The following is a 21,043-nucleotide window of genomic DNA, read 5'->3' as shown; positions in this document are numbered from 1 at the left end:
AGAGAGAGAGAGTTGTGAGCCGGCCTCTTGTTTAACTGAGACTGTGATATTCTTTTTGGGTTATAATTTATTTCTGTCTTGTTTGAGTTATTGCTATAAATATAGAAGCATTAAGCCAAATGTCTTCAGGAAAAGAGAGTTGGTCTCCTTGTTAATAAGCTAATTCAGAGAAGGTTTAACAGAAAGAAGGGCTTTTCCTGTAGTGCATCCGGGTGTAGCATGCACCTACAACTTTACATGCTATTAGAGATAAACATCAAATTAATTTTAACTTGATATAATAAGTTGCTTAAGTTGTAGTGGGTTTCGTTCGTGTTATAATATGTGAATAGTTTAATAAATAAAAAGGGTTAATCAAATCAGCATATTTGATAGAGATTGTTAGAAAATTAAAAAGAGAGAACTATAATTTCTTAATTGATTCTTTGAATTTCAATGAACTGAATAGCTAAATAATTTCAAATTAAAAAGTGTGTAGATAATAGTATAGAAAATTCAGATACAATTAATAAATTGTGGAAAAAATATTACCTGCTAAACAGGTAACAAATTATTTAATCTAGTGGATGGGATTAAATGATTTCAATCAAATGGTAAAAATTTTCTAAGTGCATATTACACCGAGGTGAACTACAGGAGGACTCGGAAAGAAGATATGGCTAATAAGTCAATTACCGAGTCGTTTTCTTCTACTTGGTTGATGCTCTCTTTCCTTCTCATTGTCTCTATTGCTGAAAGCCGATCTTTTCTTGGAAGTAAGTCTTACTTATTCTTAATTTAAACACTTCACCTTAATTGTTTTTCTTTTGTTACTTCGACTGATGTTCTAACTCCAGAACTCACAGCTACATATGTAGTCTCAAATGTTATACTTTAAATAGAGTATGTTATATTAATGTTTTAATATGGATGCAATGTATTTGTTTCTTTTCCTTCCTAGAAAAGTAACTAGATTTCTCATGTATGACTAATTTGTGCATATATAATTAATCAGCTGGATTAATTGGGAAGAAAGCTACGATCGAATGTGAGTCAGTGTATGGAATGAATAGTGGAGATACTTGCTTTGCTGTTAGATGTTCAAATTGCCTACTGAGTTCTTTGATTCCATCAATCCCAATCTCAAATGTGTTGATCTCTTTGTTGGTCAATGGCTTTGTGTTGATGGCTCAACAAGCTTATAACCACAGGCTGCCAAGTATTTTAATTCTGAAACACATGCAAGTGATTACATGAATAAGGAGATAAAATTAACTTAATCTTATTATCTCCATGTTAATCGATTCTTCTTCATTTATGGATGATCTTTTTGTTACTGCCTGCTGATTCATGTATCAGTAAGCATTATGTATGTAGTAGTACGTACTTATTGTTCTTAGAATTTCAATGCACTATAGTACATTTCTTGATACACTTGATGTCAAGTAAAGTACCCATTTCAATGAAAAGTTGAATTTTACATGAAAAACATGATGAAGAAAATGTTACCATTTCTTTCTTACTAAACGCTTCTATTATCAGCAAATATTGGAATTCTTTACGGGTGAAATTTAGATTCCCATGTCCGTGCTCAAATGATGTCAATTTGAAAGTGCTACAAATACCTATAAATGGCTCAATGGCATATCAGCTTCTATTTTAAAGGACTGAATTCTTCCACAATTAGTGTCTCTCACTTGGGCATTGTCTCTGTCGATCTGAGTAAGACGAAACATATAATGTTTAATAACAGTGTTCTGGTCGAGAAATTTCTTTACTCGCAAACAATAACGAGATACGAGAATCGTTCCCTTTCCTTTAATGTACTTTCATGCCCCATAAAAACCAATTTTTTCGACACAGAAGAAAAAAGAAAACATTGGTTTTGTTTTAGTTTCTAGTCATTGCAGTTCTTTGCTTAGTCTGTTCATGTCTGTATATGCATATATGCTTGAAAGGACTTCTCTTTTCCTAATATGATTAATTTAATTCTAATCAGTTGTCAGATTACTCTGCTGCATTGATGCAAGCATCCTTGATTCAGTGACTTTATTCCAAGGATTTAACCAACCATACACATCAGTAATTTACACTTGGAAAATTAGTAACATACTTCAGTTTTTGCAAATAACAGGAAAGGCAATGGGGTCCCAAAAAATGCGCGATAGCAACATTTCTTTACGCCCACCACGTAAAAGAAACCTGCTTACCAGCACGAACAGAAAAGTGGCGCCTCTGCTTTAACATCGGGAATATTTCCATGCAGTAAAACTCTAATATCTTCTGCTATAAAAATGAGCTTGAATCCCACCCTGACTCTATAAACTATCCTCTCTCGTTTTCTGTTCTTTTATCTTCAAAGTTGAAACACTTTCCATGGCTACTGGTAAGCTAGTTTCAGTATTTCTTCTCTCTCGTTGCTGCTGGGGCGAGACGGGTACCCCCAGAGCCAGCAGCAGTATGAGGCACAGTAATGCCAGATCCCGAGGATTACCTCTGCACAGCCTTCTCGCCGAAATGAATCAGAGGGTGGCATGACTGAAATAACGGATCCAATGGAGGACCAGTTCCAGTGCTCTGGCGTCGCGCAATGAGGACCACTATTGAACCCAACTCTATGTTAATGCCCAAGTTTTTCCCTGCTCCTTGCATGATTTATATCTTACAAGGTTGCTAAAAGTAAACCCAATACTCATAATGCCCATGTTGCAGAATGCAATCCACACTCCACACTGGTCCATGACAAAGCAGAAGGCAGTCTATTCAAATTCAGATCATCAATGATAATGGAAACACCATGATGAACGAAATGGTCAAGGAAGGAGACATGTTCGTTATCCCACAATTCTTTGCTAGTGTTGGAAGAGCAGGAACAATGGATTCGAATATATCGCATTCAAAACATGTAGCCAGCCAGTGAAGATCCCATGGCCGGTTCCACTTCAGTGATGAGGCCATGCCCGTCGATATCCTCATCAACTCCTAAAGGTCTTTTAATGAAGCTGAACAGGTGAAAAATGAATAAGGCTCTGCTATTTCCCCTATCATAAAATTTTGAATAGAATTGTCTATTTTTTTGGTCAGAGGGTAGGAACCCCCGCTAGGCGTGAATTCTAAATACTTTTGTAGCGTAAAAATTAGCATTGCCACTGCAGATCACTACTGAGATATCCATTGCTCTAAACTTAGAGAAGAATACAGAGTGCAAGATGTATACCTTCACCTACAACCAATAACATGTGGCCGCCTGAACCATTATCAAATACTTCCATCCTTTGTGATAGGCGAGGATTCTCAGGTTATTCAGCTCCTCGCATTCTTCACTATGAGGTCACTATGAGGTAAAAACTCGGACCATCAGAATGACAAACTCTTGTTTCATAGGCAGTCAAATTTTGTCTCAGAATCAAAACCGAATGACCATAGCTATAGATACTAACTGAAACCCCAAGTGGGGTTTGAATAAACAAGCCTAAGGTAAATTCCTTCAGCTCAAGTAGAATAGACTTAAAGCGCATGCAGACTTCGGCCTACAAGCCTACCAAGAAAATAAATAGAACCTAGGATCTAACCCTCCCTTTCAAGAACTCTCTATCATCTTCCTCACCTCCTCCAAATGGGAGCAGGAACTTGCACTCGCCACAGCAGTCGTCAGAAAGATCGGTGGAATCATAGCTTGCCCACACTGCAAGGGGAAGTACCATTTGACCATAATTTGGACCTACCATTTTGAAGTATATACTATGTGAACACGTAATTGCAGGAGATTCTCCATTGCAGTCCATAAATCAATAACTGCCATAGACCCCTACATCTCATATCAGTTGCGATGAAATACAAGAAAGAAATGATATCAGGTCTTGATTGCTTCTGCCAACAAGACATGATAATAGGCCTTGACTGTTTCTGCCTCACCAACAAAATCGCTGCTGCCAGCATCCATCTCTTTCTCCCACTAGCTGTTATCAACGAGTAGCATTTTAAAAAGCTCTGATTGACAATGACAAGATAGCCGGAATATGTCGGACTCGACTAAAAATGGCCGTTTGCCACCACAAAACACACTACCAAAACACTACAATTTATTGAAATAACAGCACAAACAAACATACGAAAACATCTATAAACAGGGCATTCATTAAAACAGGTAAATAAAAGCTATGTTGGAGCGAGCTTCCAAAGGCTGAAGCCACTAAAAACTACCTCAAAAGAGAAACCCAAGCTATAGATACCGTTAGCGTCTTGAGCCTTCGAGGGAAAAAGAGAGATACAGATAAACCTAAAAGAATCGGCTAATTGTAGACAATTACAAGGAAAAGTTTCATTATATTGACAAGGGAGTACAGGCAGCTCTGCACCCTTGTGAGGTTGAAAATTACTGATTTTTTTTTTTATCATCAATGAACTCCAACCAGATTCAGTCTCATAAACTCAAAACTCCCAAGGAATGGAAATCCAAGAAGTTGCAAAATTACTCAAAACTCCTGAATAGTGAAATTCCAGTACGATACCATTAAATTAAAGCCCGTTGGTTGAAAAACATTTGGTTTACCGTGATGATCTCATTAATGAAAATACCATTTCTAAACACTTGCTGCAAATTTGCAATACATGCACAGAGAATCATTTTCGCAAAACATTATGGTGAAAACAAAAAATTAAAGCATTACTAAAATTTTGAAAAACAATCGTTAGTAAATGAAATTTTTCATTTTTCGTCCTACATATCAAATATCGAATCCTTTCTAGATTTGCAACATTTGGAATTAGTAGTGTTACTAATCTATAAAATCATTTGTAAAGGCTCTGCCAAATTGGACTTGATTTTGTCAAGCATGACTGATAATATAAAATTATACAATCTCAATCTCCATGATTACCAATATTGTAGGAAAGACCAACAGTTGATAGACCAATATTTGAAAAGAAAGCATCAATTGGATTAATTTGAATATGAATCCTGTCACAAAACCTGTCATTTTCATCTCATTTTGAACATTTTATCAACCCTATATGAATTTGAAAAGTACCCAATTTCTTTATTCATCAAATTAACAAGAATATCAGCTATAACTTTCTCTGGAGACTGGAGGGACAAAACCCAGAGAAATGCAGCATATAAAAGAAATAACAAAATGACGAGAAGAAACAGAGAATCTAATCGTACATCATCTATGAGTAACAGCCTAGATGAGGGCTTGGATACCAAGTTGTTGCATCTCTCTTAGCTTCCATATTGGGTAGATGGCACCTCCTCCTAGTTCTTCTGGTTCTACTTGTTGCATAGCCCATGCATAGTATACTGTGTGGATTGTATCCTAAAAGAGCCAAAATTCTCTCAGAACACATTTAAGATCTGTCTAATATATGCAATCTTCACTTTTGACCAATTCAGTTTTGGCAAATTTTAGAAGCTTATACACACAAACATATGTACGGACTTTTTTTTCCTTTCTCTTCCCTCCCTCTCCCCTAACCTCCCTTTTGCTTTCCTCAGCAGAAATATACCAACGAGAAGAGGAAAAGGAGAGAGGAAATATCATTGCAGGAAAGAGGTGGAGGTAGATATCAGAAAAGAGGGGGCAAGGAGAATACAGGAGGAAAATAAGATAATATATAATAGATTCTTCCAATTATGATGATCAAATAGTTGTTTCTCAAAGTTGAAGAACTGGCTAAAGTTGCAACCAGATTTTCAAATCAAACTTAAATTGCCAAATAAAACCTTTTGTCAAAAGCTTAAAAAAAAAAAAAACAAGTAGAAGTTATAAATTTTCTTGATCATTGGGCCAAAATTTTATGAATATGATTAAAGGTGCAAGCATGTAAGAATATTTCAATCTACCTTAAGAGCATCTCCAAAAGTGATCTTTATTTTAAAGAGTATCATTATACAATGAAGAGCCTCTTAATCAGTATTCAAATATAAAGAGTAAAAAAAATTTATTTGACTCTATACTTTTGTTCTTCATTTTGATTTTCCCATAAGCAATTAATAGTTTTATATTTTTCCTCCTCTTTCTAACTTTTGCCAATGAAAACATTGGATCATAAATACCAATTAATAAAATACATAAAAACTTGTAGTGAATTAATTAAAACTTAGCTCCCTAGATGTGAAGAGTCAAACTAACTTTTTATTTTATATTTGACAAGTAAAGAGCCTACTGGACTCATTTGGGATGATTTTTTATAAAAAAAAATGTTTGACAAACACAAGAGTCCCTTAGAGATGCTTTAAGAAATCTAAATTCATTATGCAAAGTAGCACAATAGAAATGTAGCAGAATGTTGACAGAATCATGTTTCCCATTTTGCAACATTGGTGTCCCTAAAAGCATCAGCATTGACAAGGTATCCCTTATCCTTTACTCCTCTACTCCATTTAAGATTAAAGAACTCAAACAATCAATTGTTATATAAAATAAATTAATAAGAACCCACTCTAAAAATGTTAATACCTACTGTGAACACGAAAAGTAATTAGGCAGGAAATGTGCAGGCAAAATGAAGTGTTCAAAAGGTCATGGTGCATAAAATAATAACCGACTATACCTGGCCCCCTTCAGTTATCGCACCGTTTCTATCGCGTACGCAGTGGACTTGCTGCGTTTGGAACTGCAATTATTGAAGAAACAAAAGCATCAATTACCAGAAGGCTGTCTGATGGCTGATAGCTGATGCCTTCTATCAAGTTACCAGGATAAGAAAATGAAAATAAAAGAGGACACATACCGCTACAATAATTATCGGGGAGGTTCCCATCATTTTGGTCTCTCTCACTTCCACCTCAGATATATGTAGAATCTGCACTAAGATGAAGTATATCTAATCATCAATACACCAAATCTAGACTACATTAATCATATGATACATGACCAAATAATAACTAATTCCAGGCTGCACCCCAAAATTTGAATGGCTAATTGATTCAGACTAAAGAGCACATAATGGCATATCTTCCACTTGCATAAAGCTTGTATTCTCTTAATAAAAGCATGTTTTTTTTATAAATTCCAAATCACGCAGCAACACCAAAAATGGAAGCGCAAGATTGCCACCATTATGTATGCATGTCTGCCACGTCCTAGCATTTTTCTGATCTTCCTAATTGAAAATGTTATCATATCCATAACAGTCCACTTAAAGGAGTAGTGACATGGATCAAATGCCATTAAGCCTAACAACTCATTTGAAAAACCATTTAAGATCACAATCCGAAAAGTTCATAGATAGAAATGGATTAGAACCTAATATGAGAAGCAAGCCAGACTACACACTGAAGAGATTTCTTTTGTCTTAAGGGAGAAGATGCTTATGATATTAATAGAGTCAACCATCATCAAGGGTGGAAGAAAGACATATTTTTCACCAACACAAAGTAAATGCTCAAAAGACATGAAAAACTGTAAAAACAATATATATATAGGAACATATGCTAAAGTACTGGATAGCCTCATTACACAATGCAAGAATAAATTCTAAGGTCAAGGGTCTTACCTTGTTATCAAAAAAAATACCATGACTCTGAAAAGCCTTGTGCTCCGCTTCACAACGAGTGATAACTTCAGAAGTACAGTACTTCTTCAGAGTTTCTAAATCTCCCTGCACAAAACAAATTAATATTAACTGACTAGATGATATTTCCATGAAATAATTTTAATAGGAATAAAAAATAAATCAGGGCAAGAAGAACACCTTTATGTAAGCATTAAGGACAGGTCTAACAGCTTCCTGAACTTCAGCCACAAAATCCATCAAAGAGAATGATCTGATGAAAATAAACATAGATGGAACAGGAAAGGTGGGGAAAACATTAACAGGCTGTTGAAATTGTGAACATAAATCTTTTGAACAGAAGTGCTCATGTAATCATACGGATCCCGACGACGTATTTCCTTGAAAGACGCAGCAGCATCAGTTTCTTGAAAAATAGTATCACTAACACTGTCATGAAAGAAAAGGTTACATGAGTAACTCTTAAGAGAACTTACTGAAAAGAGAGAGAGAGAGAGAGAGAGAGAGAGAGAGAGAGATACATACTCCTGAATTTTGTGAACAATAGGATTATCACTAGTTTCCCATCTTTCCCGCATGTCCTCTGCAATCTGTGAATTTCAGAAGATCAACAGAGCAAAATAAACAGACTCATAAGTGAAAAAACTAAAACCAACAGAAAGAAAGAATAAGGAGGAATGAGTTACCTCTTGACTCTTTGTTACAACCGGTTCACTAATGCCAGCAAAACGCTTGAATAAAGGATGACCTTGCATCTGATTTAAAGAAGAAATTAATCAACATTAGGAAAAATAAGAAAAGTCTGGTTTTATTTGTTCTTAATGCATTTCTTCTCATGTAGCATTTGACAAACTGGATAACCTTTTCTCTGAATGCCTCCCACTTTTTATTCCATCGAGATTGCTTTGATGGCAGAACAACAATGTCTGTTCTTGTGCTTGTTTCACCTTTGAAGGAGGGGGGAGGAGTATACTCCAGGTGCTTTCTCTTACTGGGGTTACCATATAATTCATCCTTCACAACATCATACCCCTTCTTCACAAAGTCGGTGACCTTTGCTTCCTTCAATTTCTGGAAGGCTGAAGACAGCTTTGAGGAAGGTGTGCTTGACTTAAATTTTCCAAAAAAAGATTCTGCATTATCACTAGAGCCAGTTTGCTCGTCTGTTTCTTCACCAGATGAGGACTTCTTATCATCTTTTACATCAGCACCATCTTTATCTGAACTCTTTGTGGACCCAGAAGACTCTTGCTTCCCAATATTCAGAGTTTCTTTGACCTGAATCACACAAGTCAAATGAATAAATAATTAATACAGTCATAAGTTCAAAAATGAAGCAGCAACTCACAAAAGAATATCAATCTAAACAGCAAACAAACCTCTTCTTTAGCAGCTGAAATCTTCTCTTTAACATTTGCAGAAACCTGCAAACAACACAAATGCAAAAGAAAGATATTATATCAACAGACATCTTGCTCTTGCATGCTCCGAAAAGGCACCCATCAAAATAGTGAAAGAAAAATTATACACCTAAATTTACAGGGACTTCCACGTAAAGTAGCTCCACAAACTAAAGATTTCCAGGAGCACAAGCGTGCACACATAAAACAAACAAAAAGGAACAGAATGCTGGCAGAAAATAAAGTATAATAAAAAAGTGATATATATACAACATCAATCGGAATGCACCTTTTTTGCAGTAGCTTCAGCCTCTGTCCACGCTCCATCCACATGCTTGTACAGCTGTTCAGTAGTCTCCTTCGTTCTGCATTCGCCATTTTCACCATCTCAGGCCCTCCCTTGACATACAACAGTATGTCTCAGCCTATTAACTAATAAAAACTAAAATGACCCTTGGCATGACAATAATGCCATAAAATTTACCTAATTCTCAGATCCTCTTTCACCCCTTTCAATTCTTCAGCTTTATCCTTCAGCTCCTTGACCGACTGTTGAAATTCTTGACTTCTGCATCCAGCAAAGCAGATTATTACTCTAGGCAAATACTCATTTAGAAGAAAAATAAGGTAAGGAACTTAAACAAAAAGCAAATCCATTAAACTATGAATATCAACTGGGCATTCTGAGAGGAGACTTTCTAACTCAAAGTCTTAAGTGATTGCAGAATTGTTCATATTCTATACTGAAAAGCAGCTGTACAAACTTCATTTAAACAAAGAAAAATCCCAAATAAAACTAATAACAATTACATCTATATTGTCATAATCCAAACATAAAAACAGAGGAAGTTAGAAATTGCCAATAGCAGAAGATGTAATTGTCTTCCGCTTACTCCAACTACTAAGTTGTTTCTCTTTTTCTTTTTTTACTATTATCATCTTTCCTTCAAAAAGAGTTCACCAACCATTATTACTAAGCAAAAAATGAACCTTTCAAGTTCTCAAACAATAAGAACTACAAAATTTAAAAGTTGCCCACCTGCTTCTATTTTCTAAGAGAAGATGTGCACGATTGCACCTACTAAGAGAAATACCCACCAAAAATCCTAACTATAACTTAATAGCTCTCATCTTGAGACGGATATATGCAACAATTAACAGAGAGTATAACAAAAAAAAATACATAACAAATAGCAAGTCGCAGAGAGATAAAATAAGCAAAACTTACCTAGTGACCTCTCCTTTAACTTTCTTGGAAAACTCACTAAATACACCAAATCCACGATAACCCATGTTTTTTCCATTGGGCAAGGTCGACGGCAACCGTAATCTCGTTCTTGAACCCTAAAGCACCAAAAGTTCCAATTCAAAAAATGAATAAATGATGAAAATGATAATAAAAAATACTATTTTTACAATAGTTTAGGTTAATAAGAACCTGTTGAGATGTTAAGTGAAGAAATAGAGGTTGTCTAGAGAGGAACAAGTCTCGAACAAGCTTTTTACCCGCCATTAAAAAAGGTCAATATTTTCTAGAGAAAATTAGGGTTCCTTTTTTTTTATATATAATCTACAGAATTGATGCTGAATACCAATTTCTATAAAATAGATTGTCCTTTCTTTTTGTTTCTTTTCTTCCCAGGAAAGGAAGGAAAAGAAATGTGAAAGTTTTCGTGGCAAACAAACAAGAGGCAGTGACCAGTTGCCACTAGCAGAACCTATTTGAGAGAAAAAAGGACTAGTTTGGGTAACTGTATAAGTTTGTAAAAGAGGATGGATATGTAGCCTTGGTGTCCGCGCAAGTTTTAGCTGTGTGCAGGAAACTGGACTTCTTGTATACAAATAATGAATGTAAGGTGACAGAGTAAAAGAAAAGTTAAATTTAAACAGGGATGAGTGTGGCCTAGTCCTGGTTAGTAGTTAAAACATGTAACCAAACGGGTTCTAGGGCTAACACGAGATGAAATCGGAGTTGGCAATTGACTGTTTGCGGACCCAGCCTCCCTGACCCGGGAAAAGGAGAGTTCTAAAAAACCGCCTAACCCGTCACAAATCGTAATTATAAATATTATAAGACGGACCGATTCCATTTTTATATCAGCCATACTTTGTGAGTTGGATTAAATAATATCGATTAATGATTTAATAAAATTTCTAATATTAAATATTAATTTATATGTTTTTTCTCATTTTATTTAATTTCATAGGAAGAGTTGTTCTATTAAACGAATAAAGGAAATTGCCTAATCCAATATACAATTATGGATTGGATTAAATTTTATTATGTTTATAAAATTGAATTAAGAATTATGCATTGAAGGTAAAATGCACAAAACTGGCCTGACGTAAAAGACTTTAATTCAATTCAATTCAACCTGAGTTAAGTTAACCATTGTCAGATTTTGACTTTGTGGTTTAGGGAATTTGGGTCCCTTTTAATTGTGACTTCAAATTAATTATAACAGTGTAATATCCGCCAAATAACACGTTTAATATTTTCAGCTTTACAGGATTTACATTGTCAATAGAATTCCAACTCAGCACAAGGAGCTTTCCATTAATCGAATTTCCATAGATTTTTTTGTGGAGATGATTATAAAAAAAATAGTCTATAAAATTATTAAAAGTTAATAATTAAATATATAAATTTTTTAAAATTACAATGTAGTGCGTTGATTGAAATTATTACTGTCTAAATATGTGCAACCATCATTACATAAAAAAATTAAATAATTATAATAACTTATTAAAATAAATTAGTTAGTTAATTTTTAAAAATATTTCGAATTTGACACGTGTATTTAGCAAAAGTTTCACAATTAAAGGTGCATAACATGTTAATAGGAGTTGTAAATATGATATAATAGGACCCATATTATTGGGTTAGATAAATTAAAATGACAAAAATAAGAAATCCCCAAAAAATGTAGCTTCGAATGGAGTCAGTCATCAGACTGCATAAACTAAAAAAAAGAAGATCCAAAGTGTAAAATGAATCCAGTTACAGACAAGTAGAAGGCATACGTTACCTTAAACAACCAGAAATTGTAATTAATTAACAAGTTTTGCATTTTTGGTGTTAATCTGACACTTGATCTACCATAGAAAAATGTACCTCTCATTAATTATTACAAGCCTCATTAGCAATAGAGAACTGTTTGGCAAGTTTGGCAGCAGCCCCTTCCGAAACCAAACCTTGTATAAACAGAGTCTTCACTTCCCAAGCAGAGTATGCAAATTCTTTTCTAGCATAAGAATTCAAAAGTGCTGCAATTGCCTGCTTCAACAACCCAACGAACACATTCTCATCGTCATTCCTGGCCGTTGATTCTAACAAAGTCAATCCAGATCTGTACCGTTCAAATATTCTTGAACCAAATACATTAGACACCGTTGATGTCTGCGGCACCATCCTTGGCCATGCCTCTCTCCTGCTACTCCAGTACCTATATCATACACGTTAGCCTGCCGAGTCAACTCGCCAAACTAATACTCGGACGCCTCAACCCATTCATTACTATTAACTGAGAGATAACCTAAGTAAGTGACACTGGAGCTATCTCCAGATAGCGGAATCTTGAGTTTAAGCTCCAGTGACACGCTCAGTGCTACTGAGCTATCTCTAGACTGTGAGGTCTCTGAGTTTAAACTTAAAAACCGTCCAATATTAAAAGAACAGAAATAGATAAAGGAAAAGAAAGAGATTAAGAGATAGATAGAGATGGAGATCTTACTGGGCAGTGCATCTTCCTCTTGTTCTCGTAAAGAGAAAGGCAGGCCTTGAAGCTGATGCTGTTTCTACTGCAAAGCAAGCTAGAATGAGAATGACAAGGAAATAAGACTTGCTCTTCATCTTCAATTCTTCGGCTTCTCGTGCTTCTAAATCTAAGCTTCCATTTTTTTCTTCCTTTTCTTGCCTCTGGGGTTTAGTATTTCTTTTCGAGACCTTGTTAAGAAAGATTGAGAAGTGGGCGATTCAGTTTCAAATAAATGGGGGCGGCAGAGCTGAAACAGAGCACAGCACAGACACTGCTCTTTTTCTTTTCAGTTTTCCCAGGTGGAGATGTTTTGGTGGGATCTGACTTCGAAATTTGAGAACAATTGTTGTTTATTAAACCGTTTTCACAATTTGAATTAAGTTTTAACTTTTTGACCCGAATAGACTAAACTTGAGCATCTTAAATCCGTTAGGTTTATGTTTATAGAGAAAAAAATGAGTTCAACTGACAAAAACTAAATACGTCAACTAGGGCCCTCAGCTTAGACCCAATAAATAGAACACCATATCCTATCAATAATAGTAATCTTAACCATATAATATAAATCAAATGTAATTAAAACAAAAATCATTTGGATTTATTAATACAATGATGTAAAAATGAGCATTTAAGAAGGTGTAAAGATAGAGTAAATAGATAGATAAAAATTAACAGCTAACATAAAATTTTCAAAACATATCATTAATACATTAAATTATTAAATTATAGGTTAATTATCAAATTATAAATATAAAATACTCAGCGAGTTGAAAACTCACCAAAGGATCCAACCTTCATTCGGATTGGTGACCCATTTCGTGATAGCTCACAAATTTCAGTTTCTATGAATACAGAATTCTGCATGATAGTAAAAGGAATTTAACTTCAAGTCCTTATTTATAAATACCATAAATTATTTCAATAAAAACAGTCAATGCTATTACAATTCTTAAATCCCATATCATAATATACGTTTTGCTACCTTCTTTTTATTATTATTTTGGTGGATTACTAATAACGGACCCTTTTTTTTTTTGTTATACCCGTAAGAACCCATTAACCCGAATGGACGGGTGACACACACCGTCATAAATCACCCAGGTCTAATGGGTCAAATATATTAAAAATTATTTAAAAACTATGCAGTTTTATTATTTTATTTGAAAGCCTTGATAATTTCTCCTGTCATTCTATTTTCCCTGATGAAGTTTAACCATAAGAATATATTTCTCTATAGTATTATATTAAATTTTTATGCATGTTATTATTATTAATTAGGTAGTATTGTCTTTTAATATGAATATTTATATGATTTTTTGTGTTTGATTTATGCGAGGATTAGTAACCTTCTTCATAGACATGGAAGAGCAAGCATGAGGAAACTCAAAATTTACATATGTACGACTGTTCTGTTCATGGACCAGAAAATAAGAAAACAAAGAAGAAAGAAAAGATCTGTTTATTGCCAAGTAGAAGTCTTCTAGTTACATAAGAGTAACAACAGAGACCATTGAAGTCTCTTTTATTTCTAGACCTTACAGTTGCACATTCAAGAACAAAACAAGGCTATGTATGTGCCTCTTCATTTAATTTTACACTGCCTGCTTAAGCAACATCTCGTCTTCCTGAGCGAGTCCTGGACCTACCAAAAGTGGACTCCTGCCTCTCGAACTTGATCCTCCTGGCTTCGTCCACCGACACCTGAAATGCGTTGGCTACGACCTCTACTGGCATGGCTCTAATAGCAGAAGTGCGCCCAGCAGCATCGAAAGTCATGGCGTTATCGTTGGTTTTGAAGGCAACATACTCGAATCTATCACTCTCTGCCCTTTTAACTACCATGAAGTTTTGTGGTACTGTCAAAACCTGTCCTTGCCTTACGTTGCCGTCAAAGACACTGTTGCCATTTTCATCAACAACCTGAATCTGTGCTTGACCTCTTATGGCGTATATTACACTGTGGGCATTCGTGTTCCAGTGGGGCATTCTAACAGCATTCTGCCCAGTAACATACCCAGATCATTAGTAATGGCATAAGTCTTTTGATGCGCCATTGGCAATCAAGGGATTAAGAAGGAAATAATTAAACTTACATTGCGGAGGACAACATGGGAAGCACTGAGTCGGAGGCTCCGAAGAATGGGAAGGTTATGGCTATTGACGGTGCTCATACGACCAACTTCAGGGACGAACAGATCAGCGCGTGAGGGATCAGCAATGTTTTCCTTCATCCTCATGGTGCAGAAGGTCTCCTCAATGCCATTGTAAGTTCTTTCACGTCCTCTGCTTTCTTCATATTCACGCGCTTCTTGCTCCTCTCTCTCTTGTTGAGTCCTTGGTGGCCTCGTTACCTGAAGATCACCTTCCACCCGCACTATGTTGCCTCTGAAGTCATTCTCGCTTTGAAGCTTTCTAGCCAATTGCTCGTTGATGTTGAAAGCTTCAGCGATGAGCCTTGAGTCCATTCCACAGAATACATTGTTGCAAGGTCCCCGTCGTCGCTCGCTGTCACCGCTAAGGGAATATCGTCCCTGTTCACGCTCACCTGGGCGTCTGGATTGTTTCTGGAATTCATCTTCTGGATTACCGGCTAGATAGAAGTTCTGTGAAACAAGTAGAAAATAAGCAAATAAATTTGAATTGGTATTAGCCAACCCAACCTTAATTAATCAGTATCTATAGTCATATAGGTTTTTGTTTCTTTATTACGAACCCTGGGATTCCTGTCGAGCTGGTTAGCGTTGTTGGCAGTGTCAAAAACAGTGACAGCAACAACGGGTTCGCTGCCATCGTTGTAGCACCAGTGGGCTGCTCCTGCAGGCAAAGCAATGATATCGCCACGGCGGAAATGACGAATCTTTTGGTGCTGCTCTTGTTGTCTACTGCTGCTACTGGATTGTTGAGATTCTTGGAATGTTTCAGCGCATCCAGGAAACATGACCCCGAACATACCCCTACCTGAATTTACATATTTAAGTCATCATCTTAAGCACTTATCAAACAAATGCAAATGCAAGTAATCTTTTTTTGCTGCTTTTGAAAGAAAGACTTCGTATTTCTACATACCTTGGACTATATAGACGAGTTGGGGAGCATTGCTGTAAGCTGGCAACAGAAGGCCTCTGGGTTCAATAGTGTGCCTGGTTACAGCCACACCAGCGCACCGGAACTGATCGTGGTTAGGATTCCATGACTCAATTGTACCAGCTTCGCTCTGAATACGGTTATCAGGTTCAAAGGCATTGAGCCTATTGAGTTGGCACTCGTTTTGCTGCTGAAATGAAGAGCCAGCAGAGGAGCCATGGAAGAGAAGAATAAGGCAAAGAGAAGCACACAGCAGGATTGGCTTAACCATCTTGGTGGTAGCTACAGAGGAGGGAATGCTGTTTATAATTTGTGATAAATGGGGTGGTAGAGGTTGGTATTTATAGAAGAGAAAGCGTATAGTAAGGACGAGAACTTGTTAAGATTACTGTTTGATTTGCATGGTTAATTTGGGCTAATATCTTACACATAATAAAGTCAGGTCGGGCATGTGTCTCAAAACTTGAGAGATGGATACAAAAGTGGCTATGGAAAGGATGAGACGACTAGCAGCTACTTGTATGTATCTTCTTGGAATTTCTTTTTTAATTAATTACATGATTTACATCTATTCCTCGAGTAACTAATAAATTGATATTTTTCAGTAGTGACATATATATGTTAATTTTTGAAATAGTGATATATGTTTGTGAATATTTTTATTTTAATATTAAAATGGTTTATATATTTTTTTTATAATTAATATATCTGATTGATCAAAAAATTATTAAATATTAATATTATCAATCTATAAAGTTCAGAAAGAATAAAAATTATAAAATTGTATGAAATCAAAGTATTCAAAATAAATTAGAGGGAATTAGATCCTATATGCTTTTTTTTTTCAATATAATTACAAAATTACCTCCAGTTTTAATTCCTCACATTTTTACTCTTTCTCTTTACATTTTTATGTTTTTTCAAGAAGAGCCAATTTTCAAGCTTCTTAATCTTCTTCACCGGTCAATGAGTGTTGTCAAAGGCTGGTGTGTGTGTGTGTGTGTGGGGGAGGGGAGGGAAGGCGGATCGTCCGCAAGCAAGCTATCCAAGAACGGTAGCTAGAGGTAGAAAAAGAAGGAAGGAAAAGCAATGGGAAAAGGTGAAGTTGGTTTTCTTTCTCTACAGATAGGTACCATTTCTTCTTCTTCTAGTTTTGAGGCAACACATCCCATTCTTAAATTAGTTTTTTCTGTTGTTAAAAGCAAAATATTTGTTTTCTTTGGCTTGTACAAGCATGGATGCTGCTATAAAACCATATATGGAAGAGAGAATGGGTCCAATTAAAATCATAAATTTGGTGGAACTGTTTCTTGCAATGGTGTTCTTGATGTGTTGTTCTTGCGGTGATGGTGTCTTGGCGTTCTCAAATAGATATGAATATGAGCCGACACTATCATCATGTATTTATACTTGGCTCTATTTAATCCTTTTTACTTGTGAATGCTAAAGAAGATGATAGAGAAGTACTATAAAGGGGAAGAATATGAGATTCCTACTATCTTCAAAGCCGTTTTGAAGAGGAAATTAGTTGGGATTTCTTTTTTTGATTCTGATTGTAATTTTGATGACGACGAAGGAATATAAACTCATGAGATGTAAAAAAATTTTGTCCTTTTAGTCAATAGGAAAAGAAATATTGTTAGTTATATGGGAAAATGAAGAGACTGTATTTTCAAGTAACTGTGGTTGTATGTACCAGAAATAGCTTCTTGTGTATTTTAAAATATAGAATAGCATTAAGGTTGTTTAGAGATAACGACTAATAGCCTTTCGCCTTTGGAATTTGTACTATATTTACAGTTTCATTATGAATTTCTATGTCAAATTTTATATTTTATATTTGTTTTAAGTCTTTATGTAATTAAATGATTTTGTTGATGTTTGGTTGAATTTCAAATATATAAAGAAGTATCTTTAATTTCTCTCCTTTAATTGTTATTTACAAGTTAAAAATAATTTAGAATATTAGAAATTTATTTTTTTTGTTGAAAAAATAGTTTTATGTTCCTTAAAATGTTATTTTTATGTTGAAGAAGATCCAAAATATTAGAAATTAATTTTTTTCTTGAAAAATTACTTTTTAGTATTTAGATTTACTTTATTTTGTGTTTGATTATGGTTATTTTTTATTTATTTTGTTGATGTAAAAAATAAAATAAATAAATTATTTTAGTTGATATTTTGTTAATTTGATTTGTCTTCAGAGATATTTACTTTTTGAAATAATTTTAAATTATTAGAATATATATATTTTTGTTAAAATATATGTCTCAGTGTTGAAAATATTAGAACTTGAGTTTCAATTTCACATTAATAATTCTCATAATCTTCAAAAACAATAATAATTTCTATTCTGGCGTTGAAAAAAAAATTCTATTAATATAAATAAAGTGAAAATACTTGTATATATTGAGAATATTTACTTTCTTTTTTATTAAAAAATGATTTCTCTACAATAGAAAGATGAATGTTCTAAACAAAATTAATATATAAATAACTAAGCAAATATTTTTCATATAAAAAACATAAAATCTCTATAAAAAAAAATAGAGGTTTAAATAAAAAAAAAAGATACGTGTGCCCTATAGTCATATTAATAGTTTTCTTTTTTAAAATTTTTTTATAAATTGAAAATCGATTGTATTATCATATTATTGGAGAAAAAAAAATAGATTAGCTTGAAAGGGATTTTTTGAGCTTGTGTGTATTAGAGGTATAAATTTTATTAATTTTGTAAAAATTTCATATTTATAATTATATAAAAATTTAAAATTAAACTACACTCGTAAAATTATGCAAAATGGGATGTTATAAGGAAAAATATATGAACAAGTTAGTATTTACTCTCACATTAACTTAAAAACTGTCCAACACGAGCTACAAATAACTTAACTATATAGTATAAAGTGTATAGGACAGATTTCAAATTTTTAAAAATGATGAGATTTTAGAGTGTTATAGTCGTGATGTAAAGTTTAAATTTATAGTAATTTATTAAGGAAGTCATCTATATTAATTAATTAATTAATATAAAATATGCATTTCTGAAAAATAAAAAAAGAAATTAAATTCATATAAAAACATAGGTCATAAAAATAAAAATAAAAATAAAATAACCATTATAAATTTTTTAAAAAATATATCCACTAATCGTGTGTCTTATTTTAATATTTTAATAAGTGTATTTTTATTGAATGTAAAATACCATGCAAGAAATGCACATATAACACATCACGGAGAAAGCATATTTTTATAAAAGAGTTTTAGTTAAAAGGGGAATTTTTATAAGACTTCTTTTTGGAGGTAAAAATATTACTATTGCGAAACGGGGTATTTTTGTAAAGAATTTAATAAATTATATATATATAAATTTAAAATTAACAAGTTATTATATAAAATGAAACAGTTGTTATGAAAATACAAAATAATTAATTAATTCTCAATCCAAAATAAGTAATTAGCGTAAAAATCATGCTATAATTATAATAACTGCACATTCCTTTAATAGAAAATATAATTTCCTTTCACTTCTTTTTGTTGGTGGCCTATGTGTCAATTTTCTTCCATTTTTTTGCATGTACTAACTTTTAAAGGTTCTTATAAGTGGTAACTTCCCCGGATATTAAAATTGGTAACTTCTAAAACTTCAAATTTACTACTAATAATAAATATTAAAATAATAACACTAATATTACCTTTGATTGATGAATTCATTTTATTTATAAATGAATTGACAATATTTTTTTTTGTGTTAAATGAAAAGTATATGATTCACTTCCATTGAAATTAATATTACATTTTGAATAATTAATAATATTATATAGATAAAAAATACGAGACAAAAATATGAAATAATTAAATGATATTAATCTCACGAAATATATTACCTCGTTAATATAGTAGACAAATAAATTTTGGATTTGAAATAAATTCTACAAAATTATTGTTACAACCAAATATAATGTAAAGGCAAATAATACATAAATAATTAGCATTTTATCCTAATTATCCAAAGAAGAATGAAGTTAATTTTTCAAAAATTTGTTAACGAATAAAATTATTTATTTATTAAATATTAAATATAAAAAGATGGATTGTATCAATATGTGTCACTGATATATATAAATATAATATAGACTAAAATTGGACCAAGAAATTTACAAATGTATATAATCCAATAAAACTCATATTTTTAAACCAATCAAAAGAATTTATTTGGATAAGTATGGTCTAACACTATATAATTGGGTATCCTCATCCTCAACTCAAAATATGTCTACTATTTGGATACATATTATGCAGACCCAACTGGAACCAAAATTTTGTCCAGCATATTAAATTCTCGTAAGTTTAGTCCATGCTGTAAATTTTTTTATTTAGGATTTATATATATATATATATATATATATATATACCACAACTAATAAGAAAATAACACGTATGTATGAGTATTTTATGTTTTAATATTAGATAATTCACACATACTTTATTATTTAATATTAATAAATATCTGTCAATCATCTATCGGTTTTGTATATAGGTGGTAACATACACCAAATCTAGTTTTTTAGTAAATTTTTGAATTAATATTTGGATTAAATTTGCTCTTTTTTTGTTTAGGCAATAATATTCTTATCAAAGAAATGGACATTTAGCACGATCTGAATTGGTTTGGTTTTAGTGTCACTTATTGTGTTTGGTTGTAATTTATAAAAATTTTATAATTTATTTATAAATTTAAATTTTTTATGTTTTAAATGAAGTGAATATTAACTTAGAATTTTATATAATAAAATTTGTGTAGAATTTAACTAAATTAAATTTTAACAAAATAAATAAAAATTTTAAATAAAATTCATATTAGTTTATAAGTGTATTGCATAACACCAACATAGCTCTTTCAATTTTATTATTTCAATTTTACTTTTTTTTTATGTTATTCTTTTTAAATGAAATGAATTTCTTAAAAGATTTCAATCAAAATATAACAAAATTGATGATCTACATATAGAATCTGATAAAAGAATATACAATCTGATAAAAGAATATGGGCTCCAAATACAAACAACTCCTGTTCAGTTAAATCTGCCATTTCAATTAGGTATGGCTGCATGAGAACAGTGTTGCCGGAGTGTGGGCGAACTTAATACAAATACCTCTCTATCTAAAAAAAAAACATGTATCATTGGGCTTGGTATTAATTTTTGCCTTTTGCATCTAAATAAAAGAAAAGAAAAAAAAAATCTACGAGCGATTAGATGAAATGATAAAAATATAATCTAGTTTAAATAAGATTTCAAGTTC

At 33.0% G+C, this 21,043-nt stretch overlaps 3 protein-coding genes across 3 annotated transcripts; all 3 read right to left on the bottom strand.

Moving 5' to 3' along the window:
- Window positions 1-4,993: 4,993 nt before the first annotated feature.
- Window positions 4,994-10,714, bottom strand: LOC8289759 (mitochondrial import inner membrane translocase subunit TIM44-2). Its single transcript, XM_002524562.4, has 14 exons — window positions 10,336-10,714; window positions 10,126-10,241; window positions 9,382-9,465; window positions 9,187-9,262; window positions 8,877-8,921; window positions 8,359-8,775; window positions 8,184-8,252; window positions 8,023-8,087; window positions 7,858-7,926; window positions 7,678-7,750; window positions 7,480-7,584; window positions 6,715-6,786; window positions 6,535-6,597; window positions 4,994-5,297 (listed from the first exon to the last, which is right to left on the bottom strand). The coding sequence occupies exons 1-14, from the start codon at window positions 10,408-10,410 to the stop codon at window positions 5,166-5,168; spliced, it is 1,461 nt and encodes a 486-aa protein (XP_002524608.2). The 5' UTR covers window positions 10,411-10,714; the 3' UTR covers window positions 4,994-5,165.
- Window positions 10,715-11,922: 1,208 nt separating this feature from the next.
- LOC8289758 lies at window positions 11,923-13,068 on the bottom strand. The gene is made up of 2 exons (XM_002524561.4): window positions 12,632-13,068; window positions 11,923-12,343 (listed from the first exon to the last, which is right to left on the bottom strand). Exons 1-2 carry the CDS (start codon window positions 12,748-12,750, stop codon window positions 12,019-12,021), a joined length of 444 nt encoding a protein of 147 aa, XP_002524607.1. The 5' UTR covers window positions 12,751-13,068; the 3' UTR covers window positions 11,923-12,018.
- Window positions 13,069-14,097: 1,029 nt separating this feature from the next.
- LOC8289757 (11S globulin seed storage protein 1) lies at window positions 14,098-16,066 on the bottom strand. Its single transcript, XM_002524560.3, has 4 exons — window positions 15,722-16,066; window positions 15,369-15,613; window positions 14,749-15,258; window positions 14,098-14,653 (listed from the first exon to the last, which is right to left on the bottom strand). The coding sequence occupies exons 1-4, from the start codon at window positions 16,008-16,010 to the stop codon at window positions 14,261-14,263; spliced, it is 1,437 nt and encodes a 478-aa protein (XP_002524606.2). The 5' UTR covers window positions 16,011-16,066; the 3' UTR covers window positions 14,098-14,260.
- Between the last annotated feature and the right edge of the window lie 4,977 nt (window positions 16,067-21,043).

The sequence above is a fragment of the Ricinus communis genome, chromosome 7 (assembly GCF_019578655.1).
Source record: "Ricinus communis isolate WT05 ecotype wild-type chromosome 7, ASM1957865v1, whole genome shotgun sequence".
NCBI classification, from domain to species: Eukaryota; Viridiplantae; Streptophyta; class Magnoliopsida; order Malpighiales; family Euphorbiaceae; genus Ricinus; species Ricinus communis.
Note: the sequence above shows the minus strand (reverse complement) of the source record. Positions and strands in the feature narration are given on the sequence as shown.

Excerpts from the sequence above, each read along its gene's own strand:
- LOC8289759 (XM_002524562.4), bottom strand. The coding sequence starts at position 10,410 with ATGGCGGGTAAAAAGCTTGTTCGAGACTTGTTCCTCTCTAGACAACCT. Across the intron at positions 8,776-8,876 it reads TTTCAGCTGCTAAAGAAGAG|GTCAAAGAAACTCTGAATAT; the intron begins GTTTGTTTGCTG and ends TGTGTGATTCAG. Across the intron at positions 6,787-7,479 it reads GTATTTTTTTTGATAACAAG|ATTCTACATATATCTGAGGT; the intron begins GTAAGACCCTTG and ends ATCTTAGTGCAG.
- LOC8289758 (XM_002524561.4), bottom strand. The coding sequence starts at position 12,750 with ATGAAGAGCAAGTCTTATTTCCTTGTCATTCTCATTCTAGCTTGCTTT. Across the intron at positions 12,344-12,631 it reads AGAGGAAGATGCACTGCCCA|GTACTGGAGTAGCAGGAGAG; the intron begins GTAAGATCTCCA and ends TGTATGATATAG.
- LOC8289757 (XM_002524560.3), bottom strand. The coding sequence starts at position 16,010 with ATGGTTAAGCCAATCCTGCTGTGTGCTTCTCTTTGCCTTATTCTTCTC. Across the intron at positions 15,259-15,368 it reads AGCTCGACAGGAATCCCAGG|AACTTCTATCTAGCCGGTAA; the intron begins GTTCGTAATAAA and ends CTTGTTTCACAG. Across the intron at positions 14,654-14,748 it reads CCCATGTTGTCCTCCGCAAT|AATGCTGTTAGAATGCCCCA; the intron begins GTAAGTTTAATT and ends GTTACTGGGCAG.